This window comes from Lontra canadensis, unplaced genomic scaffold (genome assembly GCF_010015895.1).
Source record: "Lontra canadensis isolate GAN:19392208 unplaced genomic scaffold, GSC_riverotter_1.0 scaffold46, whole genome shotgun sequence".
NCBI classification, from domain to species: domain Eukaryota; kingdom Metazoa; phylum Chordata; class Mammalia; order Carnivora; family Mustelidae; genus Lontra; species Lontra canadensis.
The window spans coordinates 75,490-100,650 of NW_022631040.1; the positions used below are offsets into that span (position 1 = coordinate 75,490).

The window sequence follows — 25,161 nt, forward strand, 5'->3', positions numbered from 1 at the left end:
AAGGTTTAAAATAGAGCTATCCTATAACCCTACAATTGGACCACTGGGTATTTACCCTAAAGATACAAATGTAGTGATCTGAAGGGGCACATGCACCTGAATGTTTATAGCAGCAATGTCCACAATAGCCAAACTATGGAAAGAACCTAGATGTCCATCAACAAATGAATAAAGAAGTGGTATATATATATACATACAATAGACTACTATGCAGCCATCAACCTACCCCCACCCCGAAATCTCGCCATTTGCAGTGTTATGGATGGAACTAGAGGGTATTATGTTGCATGAAATAAGTCAATCAGAGAAAGTCAATTATTATATGATCTCTCTGATATGAGGAATTTGAGAGGCAGGGCAGGGGGCTTGGGGGATAGGGAAGGGAAAAATGAAACAAGATGGGATTGGCAGGGAGAGAAATCATAAGAGACTCTTAATCTCAAAAAAACCTGAGGGTTGCTGGGATAGGGTGGTTGGGTTATGGACATTGGGGAAAGTATGTGCTATGGTGAGTGCTGTGAAATGTGTAAGCCTGAGGATTCACAGACCTGTAGTCCTGGGGCAAATAATATATTATATGTTAATAGAAATAATTTTAAAATAATTTTAAAAACACTGTGCGTGTGTGTGTGTGTGTATGTGTGTGTGTGTTTGTATGTGTGTGTTTATACTTGATATTGGATTTCCTTTTGTCACTTTTCATGTTGTAGTATGACAGTTATGTACCCAATTAAATTCTAATTTCTCTTTATGATTTGTTTGAATTTTTACGTGTGCTAGATAGGCATCTTGTAGAAAAATCTTACCTTTCATCATTTTTATATATTTATCTACTATACAGATTACTAACATAGGAATGGCACAGTTATTCTGTTAGGTGTTCTTGAAGTGGAATTATTTCAACTATTTTAAAGATGGAAAAAAGCATTTTCTCCCATTTTCTCTGAAATGGAGAGTCTCAGGCAGCCCCAGAAGTTTTGGAAGAAGCTTTGAGGAAGTTAGAGGGAAAGATGAATAGAAGTAGGCACTGGAGTGATTGAATCTAATTTCTTGCAAAGCATTTTGGTTGGCCAGGTTTTAATGAGGTGATTTTAAGAAGTGATTTATTCATCTCTCTGATTATCATTACATCATCCACATAATATTTAATACAAATTCTGATTTGTGAATATAAATGAGTTACATAATACTTGACAAAATAAACTGAGAATTGATTGATGATGAAAAATTCCGAGTGAATGTACATATTTTAATTTTAAGACTGCATCTTAACCATTGTTTTATCCACATTCAGGATATGTCACTTTCCCATCCTGACAGGTGGCTCAGAATGTATGATCTGGTGTCTTTCTACGATATCCATGGAGACATTCAAATTCAATAACATCCCCTGTTCTGGAATAAATTTTTGTCTCATGAGACCATCGTAATCGTATATTATGTTTTCTCAAGATGTCTGCTGATACTGTACAGGCCTCTGAAGATTGAAAAAAGAAAGAACAGAAAACACTGAGTAGTAAACAAATATTTTCCTCAGATTTTCAGACTTTCATGTGGAATCTTCTACACTAGTTCAGGGCTTCGTTTTCAAAACCTTTTCCAGAATAATCCCTCAGAAATCCATCATGTCGATTTAAATCATTTTAAATAATTAATGATATAAAATGAGGTACTATGTTATAGCTATGAAAATTAAATGTTACAATCGAAGATTCATAATGTCAGTTTTTAAAAATTTTATTTATTTATTTGAGAGAGAGAAAATGAGAGAGGGAGCATGAGAGGGGAGAGGGTCAGAGGGAGAAGCAGACTTCCCATGGAGCTGGGAGCAGGATACAGGACTCAATCCCAGCACTCTGGGATCATGACCTAGCTGAAGGCAGTTGCTTAACCAACTGAGTCACCCAGGTGCCCTCATAATGTCAATTTTAATATGAATAAATCCAGAGTCCTTTTATTAAAGATCTTTTGTTCCTTGAACAAGAGTTTTCCTTTCCAACTTTACTTCTTTACACATTAATATTTGGTAGTCAAGCTTTCAATAAATGGTTGTTGTTAATCAGGGAAGATTCTAATAATAACAGTAAAGCATCTTACTGCATTATACTGATTTTCCCAGGATCCCCAAGAATACTGAAATATTTACCTAAGCATTTTGGTGGTGGTGACCACTGTCCATTTCTGCATGTTATGGTCCTATGTCCCTGAAGAACATAGAAGGACTGGCATATGTACTCTACTGATGATCCTGGAGCATATGATAATAACGTGAATGAGGTAATGTCTCCATTGTCAATACGTGGAGGAGGCCCACATTTTCCTTCAGAATCTAAAAAAATATATATTTGTTTGATTTATTGAAAGACCAAAGAAAAACATGTTAAAATAAAGCATATAAATATATAGCACAATATGCAATATCAAGACTTGTGATTTCTGCTGACAGAAATGATTCATTGAAAAAATTTTATTTTATTTTTTAAAGATTTTTATGTATTTATTGAGAGAGAGAGAGAGAGAGAGAGAGAGACAGAGAGTCAGGGAGAGAGAGAGAGAGCATAAGCCAAGGGAGAGGCAGAGGGAGAAGCAGAGTCCCTGCTGGGGAGGGAGCCTGACATGGGGCTCCATCTCAGGATGCTGGGATCATGACCTGAGTTAAAGGCAGGTGCTTAAACAACTAAGCCACACACATGCCCCCATTGAAGAAATTTTAATCACTTAAACTGAGAATCACACTTTTAAGCCTTTCCTTTTATCCCCCATGAAAGCATACATAAAGCAATAACAAAAGCTAAATAAATTTGAATATAGAATATAAATGACTGACTTTGAAAATAGATTGAAAGCAAAACCAAAACAACTTTCAAAAATATGGACTGAAAATTTCCCAAGTTGGGCACAGGGTATAAGCATTCATATTGAAAAAGTGAAACAGGACAAACCCAAAGAAATTCATGCCAACATAACACCATAATCAAACTGAGGAAAAGTAAAGGGAAAGGAAAATTCTCAAAAGCAGCTAAGTAGAAATTATGCAAAACCTATAATGTAAAAAGGATTCAAACATCAGTGGGCTTCTCATCTGTGACCATCAAGCCAGAAGAAGTGACAACATTTTTTAAGTGCTAGAAGACAAGAACTGTCAACCTCAAATGCTATATCCTGTGTTACTATCCTTTGGGGTTTAAGGGAGAGCAGGAGATATTCCGAGACTAAGGAAAACAGCATTTAACTCCAGCAGATCTGTCTTTAAAGAATTGGTAAATGAATTCTTCAAATATCAGGGAAAAGATAACAGAGCAAGGACTGAGACTTCATGAAGGAAGAAAAAACAAGGGACTGAAAAAACAGGGGTAAATAAAATGAACTCTCTTTTTCCTGAGGAGTTTGTTAGGTTTGGTGTTTGTGCAAATTATATCATTTGATACGGTGCTCCATATATGTAGAAGAAATACTTCAGACATTTATGTTTGAATGGTGGGGAACGTATGGGCACCTAGGAGGTTCAAAATCGGTTAAGTGTCCACTCTTGACTTTAGCTCAGGTCATGGTTTCAGGGTTGTGAGATTGAGCACTGTGTCAGGCTCTGAGCTGGGTGTTGAGTCTACTTAAGATTTTCTCTCTTGTTCTCCCACTGCCACTCCACTCCCTCTCTCTGTCTCTCTTTCTCTCAATAAATAAACAATAAATAAAATAAAATAAGATAAAATGTGGGGAGAGTAAATGGACCTAAGTGGAAGTAAGGTTTCCTCATTTCACTTGAAGTAGCAAAATGTCAAAACCAGGGGTAGGAGTGACAAGATATGTATGTGCATCTTAATACCTTGAGCAACCATGGATAAAGTTATTAAAAGAGATATGCTCCAACATGTGTTGGAGGGGATGTGGAGAAAGGGGAACCCTCTTACACTGTTGGTGGGAATGCAAGTTGGTGCAGCCTCTTTGGAGAACAGTGTGGAGATCCCTCAAGAAATTAAAAATAGAACTTCCCTATGACCCTGCAATTGCACTACTGGGTATTTACCCCAAAGATACAGATGTAGGGAAAAGAAGGGCCATCTGTACCCCAATGTTTATAGCAGCAATGGCCACAGTCACCAAACTGTGGAAAGAACCAAGATGCCCTTCAACGGATGAATGGATAAGGAAGAAGTGGTCCATATACACTATGGAGTATTATGCCTCCATCAGAAAGGATGAATACCCAACTTTTGTAGCAACATGGACAGGACTGGAAGAGATTATGCTGAGTGAAATAAGTCAAGCAGAGAGAGTCAATTATCATATGGTTTCACTTATTTGTGGAGCATAACACATAGCATGGAGGACATGGGGAGTTAGGAGAAGGGAGTTGGGGGAAATTGGAAGGGGAGGTGAACAATGAGAGACTATGGACTCTGAAAAACAAGCTGAAGGGTTTGAAGAGGTGGGGGGGTGGGAGGTTGGCGGAACCAGGTGGTGGGTATTAGAGAGGGCACGGACTGCACGGAACACTGGGTGTGGTACAAAAACAAGGAATAATGTTATGCTGAAAATAAAAAAAAAAAAAGAGATATGCTCCAAAACAAAAAAGACATATCAAAATAAAATTATTTTAAAATGTTCCAAAACCTAGAGATGGCAAGAAAGAAAAAAAGAAAGAAAGAGGAGTGAGAAACAGAGGAAAGAAATGCAAGGAATATAACAAAATGCCTGACATAACCCCTAAGCTATCAATACTTACTTAAAGTGTAAATGGTTTAAATTCTTCAGTTAAAAGACTGAAAGTGGCAGAGTGGACACATAAACAAGAGCCGACTATATGGCAACTAAAAGAAACTAACTTCAACATGAAAACATATGTGGGCTCAAAGTAAAAGACTGGAAAATACATATTCCAGGCAAAAGTTGATTTGAAAAAGAAGTGGCTGTATCTCCAATATTGGCTCCTCTTATTTCCACATATCCTGGTGGTGCATAAGAAAGCCATAAAAAAAAAAGTGAAACAATGATTCCATGTTTCATTAACTATGAAATTTCATTTTATGTACTGGTTGCCATATTTGGCAGTATAATTTGAAAATAAATGACAACACAGGAGCTACAATCATAACACAGAGAAGGTGCACAAATGCTTCCTAAAACCACCACTCTGATGTGTGTCCAACTGGCAACCTGAGCAAGAGCTTGAAACCAAAAAATGTCAATATAAAATCAGCTGTAGCAGCTTCCTTTTAGATACGTCTCTTGAGGCAAGAGAAACAAAGGCATAAATAAACTATTGGGACTACATCAAAATAAAAAGCTTCTGCACAGTGAAGGAAATAATAAAACTAGAAGGTAGCCTACAGAACAGGAAAAGATATTTGCAAATGACATATCTGATAAAGGGTTAGTATCCAAAATATGGAAAGAACTTATAAAACTCAGCACCCAAAAAATGAATAATCCAATTAAAAATGGGAAGAAGTCATGAACAGAAATTCTTCCAAGAAGACTACAGATGGCCAACATACATGAAAAGATGCCCAATATCACTCATCATTAGGGAAATACAAATCAAAACCACAATGAGATACCACCTCACACTTGTGAAAGTGACTAAAATAATTTAAAAAAAAAAAAAACAGGAGAAACAACAGGTGCTGGTAAGTATGTGGAGAGAGGGAAACCCTCTTGCACCACTGGTGGGAATGCAAACTGGTGCAGCCACTCTGGAGAACAGTATGGAGACTCCTCAAAATATTAAAAGTGGAGCTACCTTATGAACCAGCAATTGAACCACTAGATTTTTACCCAAAATATACAAAAAGACTAATTCAAAGGGATACTTGCACCCTGATATTTATAGCAGCATTATTTACAATAGCCAAGATATGGAAGCAGCCCAAATGTCCACTGATAGATGAATGGATAAAGAAAAGGCAGTATATAAATTACTCAGCCTTAAAAACAAATGAAATCTTGTCAGTTGCAATGACATGGATGGAGCTAGAGACTATAATGCTAAGTAAAATCACTCAGACAAAGACAAATACCATATGATTTCACTCACATGTGGAATTAAAAAAAAATGAGCAAAGGGGAAAAAGGAGAGAGGCAAATGAGAAAACAGACCCTTAATTATAGAGAACAAACTGATGGTTACCGGAGAAGTGGGTGAGAGGGTGGGTGAAATAGGTGAAGGGGATTAAGGAGAGCCCTTGAGTGAACACTAGTTGTTGTATGGAATTGTTTAATTACTATATTGCACACCTGAAACTAAAATTACATGGTACGTTGATTAACTGGAATTTATATGAAAACTTAAAAAAAAACTTAAAAAAATTCATGGAAACAAATGACAAAGAAAAAAACAACTGTTCAAAGTCTTTGGGATGCAGGAAAGACGGTCCTAAAAGAAAGCATAATGCAATATAAGCCTTTGTCAAGAAACAAAAAAGGTCTCAAAGACACAATTTAACCCTACACCTGAAGGAGCTGGATAAAGAAAACAAAGAAAGCCTAAACCCAGCAGTAGAAGAGAAATAAAGATCAGAGCAGAAATCAATGAAATAGAAACTAAAAGAACAGTAGAACAGGTCAAGGAAACTAGTAGCTGGTTTTTTGAAGGAATTAAGAAGATTGACAAACCCTTGACAGATTTATCAAAAAGAAAAGAAAGGATCAAAAATAAATAAAATCATGAATGAAAGAGGAGAGATCACACCCAACACCAAAAAAATACAAACAATTATAAGAACATATTACGAGAAACTATATGCCAACAAATTAGACAATCTGGAAGAAATGGATATATTCCTAGAGATGTATGAACTACCAAAACTGAACCAGGAAGAAATAGAAAACGTTGAACAGACCCATAACCAGCAAGGAAATGGAAGCATTAATCAAAAATGTCTCAACAAAGAAGGATCCAGGGCCATTTAGCTTCCCAGGGGAATTCTACCAAACAGCTTCAGTTTATAAAACTCTCTCACATCTTGAGTAGAATTTGCTCACCCTGATATTTCCCAAACTGTTTTGTTGTCAGAGTTTTGCACATCCTGTTCCCTTGGCATGGAGCAATCTAAATCTACTCAAATTTCCACAGATTCAAATTCTACTCTTACTCCTAGAAAATAGTGATTTGCAAACATGAAAGAGATTCATATAATAGTCCACAGAACTTGTCAAAGTCAGAAAATAAAGAGCTTTTCGAACCTGAAGAAATTAAAACTCAAGGGGCACCTGGGTAGCTCAGTGGGTTAAGCCTCTGCCTTCGGCTCAGGTCATGATCTCAGGGTCCTAGTATTGAGTCCCTATTGGCTTCTCTGCTCAGCAGGGAACATGCTCCACTCCCCCCACCCCGCCTCTATGCCTACTTGTGATCTCTCTCTGTCAAATAAATAAACAAAATCTTTAAAAAAAAAAAAAAAAGAAGGAAATTAACACTCAAGGTAGAAGGTGTAAAAGCAGAAACTCAGGAGCAAAATAACTGAGGAAATTGTTAAAAACTATAATTTTGGTTTTCTTACACTATACACTAAAAGAACTCCATTTAAAATAATATGAAAGACTGCATTTGGATTAAGAAACATAATTATAATTTATTTACAAATCTATCATGTATATGGCCCCTAGGAAATATTAATATACTGTCTTAAAGATAAATTATTGTCTTTGGGCTGTAAAAATCTTAAAAATGACTTTAATGCAAATTTGTTCAAAATGGAACATTTGAAATACATTTTGTTAATTTTGTCAATCCTGAAAAAAAGAATACCTGGAAAAAAAGCACTTACCATAACATTCTGGTTTATAAGACCAACCATCATTACCACACACTATGGAACCTGTGTGCCCATCTCTGCTTTCAAATCCATCATGGCACTCATAGTCTAATGTGTCATTGACTTTAAACCATGTGCTATTACTTTTGATTGTGGCGTTCTCCAATACTGGCATGTCACAAGATTCTAAAGCATAATAGAATTGAAGATTTCATTTCTAATATTTAGTGGACAATGTAACTAAGTCTTATCCCAAGATGGTAAAAACAGCTTTCTCAATTAGTGTGTGCTAGTGTATTAAGTATCATATTAAAAGAATCTAAGAATAACAGTGATAAATCATTGTCCTGAAAAAAATTACTCAAAGTGAATAAGTATTTTTCTACACAGCATTTTTCTTAGCACTTAAACACTCTGGAAAACTTATTCCTTTTTTTTTTTTTTTTTTGGGATTTCCAGATTTTTATTTCTCGAACTGTACACCAGGTATTAAAGTACAATACAAAACAATGCCTAAAATAATCAGTTTTTATGTACAAATATTAAGATCAAAGTAACAACAGCAACTTCCTCTGGAACATCTGATACAAAAACTTGTGATTGTCACTAATGAATCTCATACTCAGGTATGTATGTAATCTCATATTAAGGGTACTTATTTCAAAGTGGGCAATTGGAATTACCGGTCACTTAGGAGGAATTTTATTACCTACCATATTTAACACTAGAACTAATAGTTTCCTCCTTTTAGTGAAAAGATTAAGAACTTTTTTAAAAACACGGTAATGTCAGTGTTTTTATAAATTTTTTTAGTTTCCATTTGCAAACGATGTGCTTTGAAACTCTGGGCAAACAATCTCCTTGGTGATCAGGTTTACTCATTAATTTACATTTAAAGTTGAAATATTCACCAAAGACTTTGATTAAATTAAATATCACTGTGCTCTATTAGACCTCACATTCTCAAATATTTGAATGGAGAGATAACTATTGTTTATAATTTGTTAAAAGGAAGGAAAGTGTTAAAAGTCTCAATTTTGCCAACACAATACTAGAATGAAGTTAATAAAGGTTTAAGTAATTCACCATGAATGTTGTACTGTGTCACGTAGCTAGGTACTTTAAAACCTTAAAAAAGAAAGCAAAACTATACTAGCAAAAAAAGAGAGTGAGAGAGATTTCCTCTTCCATAATTAGAATGTTTAAATGGTTAACTGCATACAATTTCGTATAAAATGAGTTTGATATGGGGAAAGTTTTATCATTTTTTTCTATGGCTAGTGCTCATAGTAAGCATGGAAATTAAAAAAAAAATAAGGACATGAAAGCAGTCAAAATGGATATTTAAATATCCACTTTATTTAAAGTGAATATGCTAAATATCAGTTCAAAGTATCATTGTGTAGCTTTGAAGTATAAGATAAACTTGAGAAAATTGTTCTTAGAAAATCTTCAGGGGCACCTGGGTGGCTCAGTGTGTTAAGCCTCTGCCTTTGGCTCAGGTCCTGGGATTGGGCCCCAAGTTGGGCTCTCTGTGCAGTAGGGAGCCTGCTTCTCCCCTTTCTCTGCCTGCCTCTCTGCCTACTTGTGATCTTTCTCTGTCAAATAAATAAAATCTTTTTTTTTTTTAAAGAAAATCTTCATAAATATCTAGGGACAGGGAAGTCTTTCAACACAGCTGCATTTGGTACTATATAGAAGCATTTCCGTCTCCACTGCATAGATGTTTATGAAGATTTCCTAAGGGAGAGGATATTTTAGAAGTGGACCTACCCTAGATTATCAAACATGTAAGTTCTGTAGGTCAACTTAAATTATGCAGTGTGGACCCAGTTCTTCATTTAAAAGCATAACTTTTGTGTCTAGGAACAAAGACTCTGACATAAGAGTTTAATCACCTAAAAACAGGTACAATTGGCACAAAGATGTCAGCCAAAATTAAATGAGTTTGAAGAAGAATAAACACGTCTCCCTATGTAGTTTCCAAATCACAGGATGTCTTATTTTAATTATTAATTAATTAGTTAATTCACAGGATGTTTTAAAGTGGAAGAAAACTTGAACTGAAACATAGACTGATATTCTACCCTATAAGTGATTAATCGTAATAGTAAAAAAAAATTACATATTTTTTCATTTATCTTTTCAAATGGGAACTACGTCAACCCTTGCCCACAGAGAAGAATTAAGTTAAAGGAAACTTTTGCATAACAATCATCAGGATAATGAAAATGAACATAAAATTACTCACTAATACATGTGGGTTGAGGTGACCATCCACTTTCCAGACATGTAATTGATCCTGAAGTTTTACCACCTGGTGTTACATATCCTGTTTTACACTTATATTTTGTTTCTTTATTCAAGGGAATTGCAAATTCAGATTCAGAAAAAAATCCATTTTCAATTGTTATCTCTGATTTTAAACATCTTTCTGAAAGGGAGAAAGTATAAGGAAAAGATAAGCATTTAAATAAACGTTTTTATGGACTCAAATAATATAACAATAAAAAGATAAGGAGTCATTTATAAATGAAAATCCAGAAAATCCGAATCACCAAAATTCTTGTGACAGAGAAAATAAGCTATGAGTTTCCATAGGTATTAAATCAGGATTGTTCATTAAAAATTTGGGGGGGGGATAAAGAAGCAAAATTTAGAATACTCAGAATCCCTTCTAGGAAATTATTAGAAATTTGTTTGTCTAATGGATCTGGAATCCTACAGCATGCCAGAATTATACTGGCAATAGATCCTTTCCAGACACTTCTTTTAAATATTGTGCACTCAGGATCTCTTTAGCAGCCCCAGCATTCGGTTAACTAATTGGGGTATCTCAGATCAGGTGATGATCTCAGAGAATCTGCCACCATAACTACTACAACTCTGATAATTTGAAATGTTTGTCACCATGACTGGGTGCTTAAAACCATACGGATACATGGAGTTTGATGAATATGACATATTTATTTATCTTCTTAGACCAAAATGATGATCCTCAAATTAAGTATAACTTCACTTGAAAAAATAAAGACTTCTGTCAGTTATCTGGTCTCTTCACAAATTCATCTTTATTTATTGTCTCGTCCATGAATGAAGAAATCAAAGGAGAAAACATGAAGTATGTATATTTTCATGGTTTTATTTTATTTCACAATTTTATCTCATAATTTAATTCCTTCACTTGGAGCACCTAGTAGATAGGACATGGGATACATGGAATATTAAACACTATATGGAATTAAAAGTATATAATCTTAAAAAAAAAAAGACATTAAAGCAGCACCTGGGTTGCTCAGTTAGTTGAGCATCTGACTCTCATGGTCAGATCAGGTCTTGATCTCAGGGCTGTGAACTCAAGCCTCATGTTGGGCTCCATGCTGGGCATAGAGCCTACTGAATGAATGAATGAATTAATTAAAAAATAAATAATAAAAGAATAGACATTAAGCCCTTTGAATGGAATGATAAAAAAATTTAAATAAAATTTTGTGAGATGATACTAAAGCAGTGCTGAGAGGGAAATTTTACCATTATATAGCTATGGTAGAAAAGAGTAGACTGCATATTGACTCATTGTTTCTGCTTTAAGAAATTAGAAAATAAAAGCCAAGATAACCCAACATGCATATAAATTTGAAAATACAGCCTGTTGTTAGGGAGATGGTGGAATAGGATGTTTTTTATTCTCCATTTGATTCATTTCTGCTCTAATCTTTATTATTGCTTCGCTTCTAACTTTGGGCTTGGTTTGTTTTTATAGTTCCTTGAGGCATAAATTTAGGTTGTTTATATATGAACTTCTATTTTAATGTAGGCATTTGTCACTAAAAATTTCCCTCTTCCCACTGCTTTTGCAGCATCTCTGAATTTTGTTATATTGTGTTTTTGTTTTCATTTGTCTCAAGAGATTAAAAAAAAATTCTCTTGCACTTTCTTCTATGATCACATTGTTTGAGAGTGTGCTGTTTTCTTTCCATGTATCTGCGAGTTTCTCCCTTCTTTTTGCTGTTACTGATTTCTAGTTTTCCTCTTTTATGGTTGGAAAAGATACTGCATAGAATCTTTCACGTGCAGTTGAGGAGAATGTACTCTTCCATTGTTGGGTGGAAAATTCCACATATATCTATTAGGTCCATTTTGTTTGTATTGTTGTTCAAATCTAGGGCTCCTTTCTTGAATTTCTGTCTGGGTGTGCTATCCATTATTCAAAATGGGGTATTGAAATCTCCTAATTTTATTGTGTTGCTATCAACTTCTCCTCTTTAGATCTGTCAATATTTGCTTTATATGTTTAGGAGTTCCAATGTCGGATCCACATATGTTGAGAATTGCTATATCTTCCTTTTGAATTGACTCCTTATTATTACACAATGACCTTCTTTATTATTATATAATGACCTTCTGTGTCAGAGAGACAGTTTGAGACATAAAGTTAATTTTTAATTTTACTGATAGAAGTATAGACACTCCAACATTCTTTGGTTGCCATTCACATGAAATATGTTTAAATTTCTTCACTTTTAGCCTATTGTGTCTTTAAATCTAAAGTGAGTTCTTGTTTTTTACCTGTTCAGGTGCTGTATTCTTTTTAATAGGTAAGTTTAATCCATTTACATTTAAAGGAGTTATTGACAGGTGAACACTCACTATTCAAATTTGGCTAATTATCTTCTGTTTTGTGATTTTTTTTTCAATCTCTTCCACTTTTGATGACTTCCTTTGTTATTTGAGTATGTTTTATAGTTATTACTTTCATTCTTATTTCCTTATCTTTTGTACTGTATTAATGGTTGTCTCTACTACTTCATTGATGTATAATTGACAAAATTCTATATATAAAGTATACAATGAGATGACTTGGTACACATATACACTTGGAAAAAAATTAAAATTGCATTAATCACCTCACATAATTACTTATTTTTGTGGGTGGAATGGTTAATATCTACTCTCTAAGCAAATTTCAGCTGTACAACACATTATTACTAACCATAGTCATCAGGCTGTATGTTAGATCTTCAGAATTATTCATCTTATAACTGAAGGCTTACACCTTGGACCACCATCTCCTCATTTCCCCCATCTGCAAGCCACTGGTATTTACTATTCTACTCTCTGTTTTATGAATTTGACTTTTTCTTTTTTTCTTTTATTTTATATATAAGTTAGACTTGAAGTTTAATCATTATTTATCTACATGTTATAAATAGCAAAATTTTACTTTCTCTCATGGTATTCCATTGGAAAAAAATGTATATATTTATCACATCTTCCTTATCCATTCATCCATAAATGAACATTTAGTTTTTTTCTGTATGTTGGTTATTGTGAATAAAGCTGTAATGAACACAAAGGTACAGATATTTCTTCAAGATATTGATTTCATTTTCTTCAGATATATACCCAGCAATGAGATTGCTGTATCATATTGTAGTTCTATTAACTTTCTGAGGAACTTCCACACTGTTTTCCATATGCCTATAACAAATTACATTCCCACTGAAAGTATACAAGTGTTCCCTTTACTCCACATTCTCAACATTTGTTATCTCTTGTCTTTTTAATAAAAGCCATTTTAACAGGTATGAGATAAATAGTTCATTGTGGTTCTGATCTCATATGCCTGCCGATTAGTGATTTTGAGTACCAATTGGCCATTTGCATGTATTCTTCAGAAAAATGTTTATTTAGATGTTTGCTCATTTTTATTTGGCTTGGGTTTTTTTTTTTTTTTGCTCTAGAGTTGTATATATATAATACAACTTATACACACATATATATGTAATACATATTATATATATATAATATGTATGTGTATGTGTGTATGTATATATAGGCATATATATGTATATGTATATAATGTATATATATATATTTCCCTCATCAGATTTATGGCTTACAAATATTTTCTCCCATTCCATAGGTTGTCTTTTTATTCTGTTGTTTTGCTGAGTAGAAGTTTTTCATTTGATACATTTACTTATTTCAGTTTTTACTGCCGTATCCAAAGAATATCATTGCCAGGACCAGTGTCAAGAAGATATTTCCCTATGTATATTCTAGGACTTCCATGGTTTCAAGTCAAATTTGAGTCTTTAATTCATCTAGAGCTAAATTTGTCAGTGGTTTAATATAGGATTTCATTTTTTTCTTTTTTTTTGCTTGTGGATATCCAACTTTTCTCTTTCCTGAAGACACTACTTTCCTCATGTGTATTTTGGCTCCCTTATCAATTCTAATTAAGGATATGCATGTGAGCTTATTTCTGGCTCCTAATTTTTTTCCTGCCAATTGATCTGCCAATATGATATTGTTTTCATTTTAATCACTCTATATTAGTTTGGAATCAGGAAGCACGATGGCACCAGCTTTGCTCTTCTTTCTCAAGACTGATTTGGCTATTTGGGAGTCTTGTGGTTCCATAGTAAATTTTAGGATTGTTCATTCTGCTTCTGCAAAAATTGCCAGCAGGATCTTGACAGGAATTGTATCTGTTGGGCAGTATGCACAGTTTAATGATATTAATTCTTCCAATCCATGAACATGGACTATCTTTCCATTTATTTATATCTTCTTCAATTTATTTTTTTTTATTTTCTTATTGTTTTCAGGATACAAGTCTTTCATCTCTTTGGATAGATTTATTCTGCATCTATCTTATTACTTTTGATGCTATTGTAAATGGTACTGTTTTTTAAATTTCTCTTTTTGATAGTTCATTATTCATTACCCAACAGATTTTTGTGTATTGATTTTGTATCCTGCAACTTTGCTAAATTCATTTATGAATTATAACAGGGTTTTGCTTTCTTTTCTTTTTTTTCACAAGGAGATAATTTTACTTATTTTTTTATTTGGGTAACTTTAATTTCCCTTTGTTCGACAGTGGTGAAAGTGTGTATCCTTGTGGTTTTCCTGATCCTTGAGGAAAAGCTTTCAGCTTTTCACAACTAAATATTATCTTAATTATAGGCTTCTTATTTATGGCCTTTATTATGTTAAGGTACATTTCTTCAATACCAAATTGTTGAGATATCATAAATGGATTGTGATCTGTGTCAAATGTTTTTCCTCTATCTATTGGGATGATTATATGATTTTTAAATTTTGTATTGTTAATTGGGTTTATCATATTACTGATTTGCTTATGTTGAACCAATCTTGAGGCCCATGGATAAACCCAACTCATTATGGTGTATGAATCTTTTAATAAGCTGTTGAATTCACTTTGCAAATACTTTTTGAGCATTTCTGCTATGTTTATCAGCAATACTGGCTTATAATTTCTTTTTCTTGTAGTGTCCTTGTCTAGTTTTGATACTAACATTCATGCTAATCTTGTAAAGTGGTATTAGAAGCCCCCTGCCCTCAAATTCTTGGAATGGTTTGAGTAGAATTGGTATTAATTCTTCTTTAAATGACAGGGAAAACTTCTGGTCCCAGACTTTTCTTTGCAGAGATTTTTTTTTTAAAGATTTTATTTATTTATTTGTGAGAAAGAAAGGGAGCATGAGTGGAAGGGGAGGAGAGGCAGAAGGAGAGGGAGAAGCAGACTCCCTGCTAAGCAGGGAGCCCCACATTGGGCTCATTCCCAAGATCCTGAGATTGTAACCTGAGCTGAAGGCAGCCACTTAACTCACTGAGCCATCTAGGTGCTCCTCTTTGCAGAGATATTTTAAAGATTTTGTTTATTTATTTATCAAAGAGAGAGAGAGAGAGCATAATCAGGCAGAGTGGCAGGCAGATGCAGAGAGAGAGAAGCAGGCTCCCCACTAAGCAAGGAGCCCAATGTGGGTCTTGATCCCAGGACTCTGGGATCATGACATGAGCTGAAGGCTGCAGCTTAACCAACTGAGCCACCCAGACATCCCTGCAGAGATATTTTAAATTAATGATTCAGTCTTGTTATTAGTTTGTTCAGATTTTTTATTTCTTAATGATTTTGTTTTGTCAAGTTGTGAATTTCTAGGAATTTATTCATTTCTTTATTCATTTATTGTGCGTAATTGGTTATAATTTTCTCTTATGAACGTTTGTATTTCTGTGGCATCAATTGAATGTTTCCACTTTCTTTCCTCATTTTGTTTCTTTTATGTTCTTTTTTCTTAGGTTAGCAGCTTTAGGTTTGTCAATTTTGTTTATCTTTTCAAAAAAGGTAGGTATTTGTTGATTTGTTCTGCCAGTCTTCCAGTCGATTTCTAGGGTATTTAGGATGATCATATGGTTATCTCAGTGTATTCATGGGATGAGGCATGCCTAGGTTCCTCCTACTCCACTGCCATCTTCTTCCCTCCACTCCTGGTGTCACTCTATTACTATAGGTTTCTTCTTTGTGTTTCATTTACTGTTTTCTTTACTAACACCTATCAGTAGACATTTATTTTGGTGTATATGTATCAAGAAATTTGTATATCCATTCATACGTACTTGGAAAAAATAAAGATAAGTATATGCATTGGCATATACAGTTAATAAAAATGGGGGTTAGAAAACCGTAAATATACTGGGATCTCAGACCAAGAACTTACTGAGAGGAATGCATTCCAGAGGAGGGAACCAGCCATCCTCTGTACATGTCATTATAGTCTGCTCATTTTGAAGACTGTAACCAGAACTGCATTGAACTCTCATAGATTCATCTTGGAAATATTTTTGTCCAAACCTTGTAGCACTTCCATTTTTCAAATAACTGAAAATACACTGTCCTAAAAATCATAAAAATTATGAGCAAAAATTTTAAAAACCCATAAATTCATTGAAAATGGTAAGTTAAAAACTATTTGTACAAATTTTAAATTATAACGCACAAGTATCCAAAAATAACATGCAACTCAAGAAAAACTAAAGCTACTATCACATGTGGAAAAAGAAAAAAATAATATTCAATATTATCTTCTGTTTTTATAATTAAAACATGTATGAATGATATGGGTGTTTTTGAAAATCTCCTGTCTTTATTTGTAATGTGATTTTTATGAAGAGCTCTTTATAAAAGGGAAAATTTATACGGGCCTTTTTCCTCCTAAAACTCATCAACTCATCCCTTGGCCTTCTTTTTGTCATCTTAATAATACTCACTTATGCGTTTTATGCATTTTTTCCCCCTCCACTCTTCAAAATATTCACAGATATACAATTAGAAAAGGGTTTACTTATTGAGGCATGGTACTACTGGTTCCCATCCTTTGGATGTGCAAGTAATGTATCCCCAACTATGTTTTGAAGGAGTCACAAAATTGGTATCACAGTAATAGGCAAAATAGTCTTTTAACCTTGCTGGAAAGTATGATCTATATCTATTTTCATTGTATAACTGTCCATGTTTTATTTCTGGAAAATCACAGGACTTCACTTGCAATACAAACAAAAGAAACAAAAACAGTATAAATAATGTTTTACCTTAATAAAAAATCAAGCTAGAAATGAATTCTTTCATTGGTGAATTATATCCTATTATTAGCATAATTTTGCTCATGGCAACAGCATTTCTAGGACAAGAAAAGTTGCAAATTCAGATAACAGGGATATGTGATGAAGTTATTACTAATGAAGTTAAAATTATATCTTGTGGGTGATCGATATATAAACTTGAGACTCTTGAGGAATAAGACATACAGACCTATTTAATGAATTCTCCTTGAGTATGTATATCCTAGCCCCATTTGATTAAATGAGCATCTTTGTTGAGAGATGAAAGTACTGATTTTATTGCTCAGATCATCTATATATCTTCTTTTCCTTTCCTTTCTGTTCTCAATGGAAATCAGAGCCTTGCCTTTCTTCTCAAACCAACTCAATGTAGGGAGATAGTGGGATTTTTTTTTTTTTTTGTAGATTAATTTTCATTAACTTATTTTTCTATTTATTGTAAATGGTGTAAGAAATACAGAGAAACACAAAAATTTTCTATTTGCCACTTTATACAGAAAAATAATGCCTGAAACCAGTCATTGAGGCAAGTTTTCCTCTTTTTATTTAATCAGAGAAATGGACTAAGAATATTTCTTAATATCTAAATAGTTAATTAAGGTTATGGTAAACATTTGATTATTACTAATCTTAATTGGTGAATGAGATATTTTAAAATATACATATGTCATAACATATATGACATATACCATAAATATGCAGTATTTTAAAATGTCATACAGAGCATGGCATATTATATGTGGTATATGTGACACATATATTACATATATATAATATATCATATATTATATATATCATATAATGTGACACATATGTCACAGTATGTATATATGATGTATGTGAAGTATTTAAAATATCATTTACATAATGTCATATATACCATATATAGGAGATGCTTTCAAATATGTCATATGTCATAGTATGTATATTTTAGGATAAAAATGAATATTTGATGCCATCATAGTTTGATTCCTTTTAAACACTAAAATGTCCTATTTTTATTGAGGCATGATATAATTGTATTTTATCGAGTTATTCTTATTTATTAAATATTTCTGACATATATGTTTAAGTTTTCTGTTGTTGATAACACATTTGTATATAATATTTTCTAGAAAAATTTTCCCTTTTTGTTGAATGATTTAGAGATAATCTAATACTTTTAATATCAGGGTAATATTATTTTTCTTCCATAGAATGATTTGATTGCAAAGATTCTTGAGCAACACATGAACAAAATTTCCAACACACACACACACACACACACACACACACAAATATTCATTACCTTCTTCATATACTTAAGTTCGCTGATCCATTTTCTTTTTTGTTTGACTAGAGAAATTTTCCATAGTTTCTGCAGACTTATTATTTGGATTATACATTTTGAATCCTTGCAAAGACTAATGTTTTTCTTTAATAAAGATTTTTTAAAAGACTTTAGTATTTATTTGAGAGAGAGAACGAGAGTGTGAGCATAAGGGGGGAGGATGAACAGAAAGAAAAGCAGACTCTCCACTGAGCAGGAACCAGTGGTCATGACCTGAGCCAAAGGCAGAGGGTTAACCAATTGAGCCATCCAGGTGCCCCTTTAATAAGGATTTGTAAATGATGCCTTCTCTAGGTATAGATCCTTGGCCTACAGTCCATAGCTCTCATTAATAGAATTTCCCCCATGCTTTTTAAGCTTCCAAATGTTGAGATTAAGATGGTAATTTACTCTTAATTCCTTTGAAGTAAACTTCTAAGGTTTTTTTTTTCTCTACTAATTTTTGAAGATTTAGATTATTTTCTCTCTACCCTTGAATGAATTTCATCGTGATACATCAAGATGTGTGTCACTTAATTATTCTACCTTAGACAAGCTTCATTTAGTCTTTGGATTTGCAAGAACTGAGTCTTAAAGAATTCAATTAAATTAGCTGTGAAATTGTAAAGGAGAGATTTGAATCCTGGTGGTCTGATTTCAGAACAACTATGGTTATCTACCTATTATGGTGTTTCAAAGGATATCAATTAAAAAACCAAACAAACAGCCTGATGAGATTTCTTCTCAAAAGGTATACAAAGGGGATAAAATTATAAGTATTATTATTATGACAGGATTGAACCCCTTTACTATCTTCCTCTTTCATCTGGGCACACTTAAATGTGTTTTTATACTCTAACAAAATCAACTCTGAAGCAAATATAATATTTCATATATAGTCTGATCAGTACTGAGGTTGGTAAGACTTAGAACAGCCTCATTCTACCTTAGACTTCTATCAATGCAGGCTATGGTCTCATAGTACCAGTGGTTCTGTCATAGTTTTGACTCAAACTAATCCCAAAATTGATTAAAATATTCACTATTTTTTTAAGTAAGCTCCACACCCAGCATGAGACCCAGTGTGAGATTTGAATTCATGACCCTGAGATCAAGTCCTGAGCTGAAATAATGAGTCAGACACTTATCCAACTGAGGCCCCTTAGACATGCCAAATATTCACTAATTTTAAAACATTTCTAATCTGTCTGTACTTGTACAGCTGATTCCTTTAACCAAAGTCCAAGATTTTGTACTTAACGCTACTAAATGACATGTTATTAGATTCAACCTAGCACATAAGATTCTTTTTGAAGAATGAATCTGTGCTAAAGCAGAGTCACTAACATTTTGCCAAGTAACTCCACTTGTGACTTTGTATTGCTTCCCCTAAACCAATTAAGATAAATGATAACAGAAATGAGCAGCTAAACAGGTCTGATAACATCTGGAACCCCAGTTTTAAGATTGGCACCTGACAGACAAGCCCCCAAAACATCTATCTTTGGAAGCCAGCTTCTGGTTTGGCATACATCTAGGGGCCTACTTAGGTGTTCTCTGGGGATTGAGGTAGTGGGGAACAATCTTTATAAATGAGGCCTGAGAAGCAGGTTCTAATTAAACTAAGAGCCAGCTGTAATCCTCTCCAGGGATTGTAAGAGATCACATATCTCTCTTTGCTGCACTCCAGAGTGTTGGTATTTCCTAGCAAGGAACTCATACACACATTTGGTGTCCAGTTTTTGCATCTGGTGCTCTGGTTTTTGTGACTGCTTCCCAGGAATTGGCCCTTGATTGCCTGCCATGGTAGTCTGCAGGGTTCATATTCATGAATTAAAAAAGATGGTGGCCGAGAAAGAAACAGCTCTTAACTGGCTATTACTCCATTTCTCAGTTAAGGAGGAACAGAGAGAAATGACCATCTCCCAGTATTCCCCTGAAAGAGGTACATTTGCATATTTTAAGCATTGCTGCCTGAGAACCTGGCTTCTTACCTCCCTGAATGTAGGTGCTGACTGAGCTCTTCCCCTTTGGGGCATTGGTCAGGTCATGGCACACTCTGAAATACTGAGAGCCACTAAAAATAAAGTAGGGTGGTTGGACAATCACAAAGCTTAAGAGAGAACCAAAAGCCAGGGCAGGGCTAAACAATAATGGTCATCTCTTAAGTGAGGCTATTCCTTCAAGACTAGGAGAGGTGGCTGTTTTAACTATTGCATAGAAACCAACACAGAGAGTCAAGGAAAATGAAGAAACAGAGGAATATGTTCAAAATGAAACAACAAGATAACACCTCAGAAAAAGCCTTTAACAAAGTGAAAATAAGTGATTTACCTGATAGTTAAAAATAATGGCTATAAAATGCTCACGAAGCTTGGAAAAAGAATGGATAAATAGTGAGAATTTCAACAAAGAGATAGGAAATATAAGAAAACATCAAAGAGAAGTCACAGAGCTGATGAATACAATAATTTTACTGAAAAATACAGTAAAAAGTTTCAATACCAGACTAGAGGAAGCAGAAGAAAGTATTAGTACATTTAAAGACAGGATAGTGGAACTCACCACCATACAAAAGATTAAAGATGCGAAATGATGAGACAACATTAGCAGACCAACACTCTCACTGTAAGAGCCCCAGAAGAAAGAGAAAGGGGCAGAAAATGTATTGAAGAAATAGGGACTGAACGTTTCCCTAACCTTGGGAAGGAAATAGGCATACAGATCCAAGAAGCCTACAAAGTTGCAAGTAAGATGAACTCAAAAGAAACCCACACCAATGTACATTATAGTTAAACTGTCAAAATTAAAGAGAGGGAGAGAATCTCCAGGGTGGTAAGAAAAAAACAACTTGCTCTGTAGAGAGATTAAAACGTTTACAAGACAAGCAAAAGCTAAAGAAGTTAATCACCCCTAGACCAGCATTATTAGAACTGTTAAAGGAATTCTTTAAGCTGAGGTAAAATGGTGCTAATTATTAACAGGAAAACATATAAATGTATAAATCTCATTGGTAAAGGCAAATATATGGCAAAATTCAGAATAATCTAATATTGTAAGGGTTAATAACTTATCAAGTTAGGAAGAGGGTTAAAGAGCTAAAAGAAGTAAAAATAAGTATAACTATGATAATTTATTAAAGGATGCACAAAACATGTAAATTGTGACATCAGAAATATAAACATGGAAGAGTAAAATGCTAGAGCTTAGAACACAATCAAAGTTAAGTTCTGTTCAAGTTAAAGTAGACTGCTATAAATATAAGTTGTTTATGTAAGTCTTGTGGTAACCACAAAGAGAAAATCTTTGGTAGATGTACAGAAGTTAAAGACAAAGGAATCTAAGCATACTGCTACAGAAAATAATGAAATCATGAAGGAATAAAGCAAGAGAAGAAGAAGAAAGGGCCAGAAGAAATACAAAACAGTGGGAAAGTCAGTAAAAAGGGCAGTAAGTACACACGTATCAATAATTACTTTTACAAAGTAACAAGATACATACAGGAAGAACTGAAATAACATTCCCCGCCCACATTGAGGGTTTATAACCATCTTCCCATCTTATTCTTCTGTCAGTGTTTCTGTGTATTTGTTTTTGTTTTTGTACTATATAAATCTTATTCTTGGGGTTCATTTTGGCTGGGTTTTCCCTTTTTTTCATGTTTTTTACTTTTTTTAGTCTTTTTGTTCATTTTTGTTTATGTACCTTATAAATCTCACTTTTGGGGCTCATTTTGGCTGTTTTTTTTTTTTTTTCTTTCTCTTTCCCTCTCTCTCTCTATCTCTTTCTTTTTTTTAAAATCTCTTTTTGGTGGCGACTTCTGATTGCTCCAAAACTTTCCAGGGTGCACCTTGACTGGATTGTGGTTGATATATTCAGCTATACATCCCCTCAATCTCCTCTCACCAAAATGACTAGGAGGAGGAACACCCAACAGAGGAAAAATTCAGAGAAATGTGATCTCTGCCACAGAATTATTGGATATTGATATAAACAATATGTCTGAAAGGGAATTCAGGGCAACAATTATCCAGGCAATGTCTAGGTTGGAGAAGACCATTCATGGCAACACAGAATTTTTATCAGCAGAAGTGAGGGCTGATCTGGCAGTACTAAAAAATGCTATCAATGAGATCCAATCTAATCTATATACTCTAACAGCTAGGGTAACCAAGGCAGAAGATTGAATTAGATAAGAAGGATCAGGAGGAGGCCTGGAACAAATAGCTTAGAAACCATGAAAACAGAATAGGAAATAAATGACACTATGGAACCTTCCAATGTCAGAATTGTTAGGAGCCCTGAGGGCGTTGGAGAAAGAGAGAAGACTAGAAAATATAGTTGAACAAATCCTGGATGAAAATTTCCCTAATCTGGGGAATGGAACAAGTGTTCATGTCCTAGAGGACACCCCTGAAGACCAACGAGTCTAGAAAGACTTCCAGACACTTAATTGTGAAATTCACAAATCATAATTTCATACAGGAGGTCTTAAGGGCAGCTAGGGGGAAGAGATCCCTTACATACAGAAAAAGGACCATCAGAATAATGTCAGACCTGTCCACAGAAACTTAGCAAGCCAAAAAGGGCTGGCAAGACTAATTCAGGGGACCGAATGAGAAGAACATGCAGCCAAGAATACTTTATCTGGCAAGGCTGACATTCAAAATGGATGGAGAGATAAAGAGCTTCCAAGACCAGGATGCTTTAAAAGATTAAGTGACCACCAAGCTGGCACTACAAGAAATATTAAGGGGGAGTTCTATAAAAGAAGAAAGAACACAAGAGTGACATAGAACAGAAATTTACAGAGACAATCTATAGAAACAAGGACTTCACAGGCAACATGATGTCAATAAAAACTTATCTTTCAGTAATCAGTCTCAATGTGAATGGCATAAATGCTTCCATAAAATGCCATAGGGTTGCAGACTGGATAAAATGACAGGACCCATCCATATGCTGTCTACAAGAGACACATTTGGAATCCAAAGATACATCCAGACTAAAGTGAAGGGATGGAGAAGCAACTTTCATGCCAATGGGCCTCAAAAGAAAGCTGGGGTAGTGATTCTCATATCAGATAAATTAGATTTTAAGTGAAAGACTGTGCTCAGAGATACAGAAGACACTACATCATTCTTAAAGTGTCTATCCACCAAGAAGATCTAACAATCGTAAATATTGATGCCCCCCCCCACATGGGAGCAGCCAACTACATAAGCCAACTGTTAAACAAAATAGAGTCATATTGATATGATATTGTAGGGGATCTTAACATGCCACTTTTGGCAACATAAGATTATCTAAGCAGAAAATCAATGAAAAAACAAGAGCTTTGAATGACACATTGGACCAGATAGACCTCATGGATAAATACAGAAGATTCCACCCTAAAACAACAGAATACTCATTCTTCTCGAGGGTGCATGGAACTTTCTCCGGAATAGACCACTTACTGGGTCACAAATCAGGGCTCAACTGATACCAAAAGATTGAGATTATTTCCCGCATGTTCTCAGACCACAATGCTTTGAAACTGGAACTCAATCACAATAAAAAGTTTGGAGGGAATTCAAACACTTGGAAGCTAAAGACTATCCTGCTTAAGAATGTCTGGATCAACCAGGAAATCAAAGAAGAACTTAAACAGTTCATGGAAACCAATGAGAATGAAGACTCAGTGGTCCAAAACCTATGGAATATGGCAAAGGAGGTCTAAGGGGGAAATGCATAGTCATCCAAGCCTCACTCAAAAAAATTGTAAAATCCCAAATACATTACTCTCTCTACATCTTAAAGAACTAGAAAATCAATAACAAATTAAGCCAACCCAATGGACTAGAAGGGAAATAATTAAGATTAGAGCAGAGATCAATGAGTTAGAAACTAGAGATACAGTAAAACACACCAATGAAATTAGAACTTGTTTCTTTGAATTAACAAGATTGATAAACTAATCCAAAACAAAAGAAAAAAGACCCAAATTAATAAGATTATGAATGAAAGGGGAGAGATCAGGACTAACACCAAGGAAATAGAAACAATCATCAGAAATGATTATCAACAGTTATATGCCAATAAGTTAAGCAACCTAGAAGAAATGGATGCATTCCTGGAAAGCTATAAACTTGCAAGACTGAAACAAGAAGAAATTGAAAACTTGAATAGACCAACATCTAGTAATGAGATTGAAGCAGTGTTTAAAACCTACCAAAAAACAAGAGCCCAGGACTTGATGGATTTCCTGGGGAATTCCACCAAATATTCAAAGAAGAAATAATACCTATTCTCCTGAAGCTGTTTCAAAAAATGGAAGCAGAAGGAAAACTTCCAGACTCTTTCTATGAAGCCAGCATTACCATGATCCCCAAACTAGGCAAAGACCCCATCAAAAAGGAGAATTTCAGACCAATATCCCTGATGAATATGGATGCCAAGATTCTCAACAAGATCCTAGCTAATAGGACCCAATAGTACATTAAAAAGATTATCCACGATGACCAGGTGAGATTTATCCCTGGGATGCAAGGGTGGCTCAACATTTGCAAATCAATTAATGTGTTAGAACAAATGAATAAGAGAAGGGGAGGGAACAACATGGTCCTCTCAATTGATGCAGAAAAAGCATTTGACAAAATACAGCATCTGTCCCTGATTAAAACTCTT

The 25,161-nt window shown here is 34.4% G+C and overlaps 1 protein-coding gene across 1 annotated transcript in view; it reads right to left on the reverse strand.

Moving 5' to 3' along the window:
- Positions 1 to 1,088: 1,088 nt before the first annotated feature.
- The window catches only part of LOC116876611 (complement factor H-related protein 4-like), a 102,347-nt gene continuing 78,274 nt past the window's right edge, over positions 1,089 to 25,161 (reverse strand). Inside the window, exons 5-8 of the mRNA XM_032872880.1 lie at positions 10,003 to 10,185; positions 7,764 to 7,937; positions 2,147 to 2,329; positions 1,089 to 1,477 (exon numbers count right to left, since the gene is read on the reverse strand). Of these exons, the coding sequence (XP_032728771.1) occupies positions 1,326 to 1,477; positions 2,147 to 2,329; positions 7,764 to 7,937; positions 10,003 to 10,185 (692 nt within the window). The 3' untranslated portion in view covers positions 1,089 to 1,325. The remainder of the gene's footprint in view (positions 1,478 to 2,146; positions 2,330 to 7,763; positions 7,938 to 10,002; positions 10,186 to 25,161) is intronic.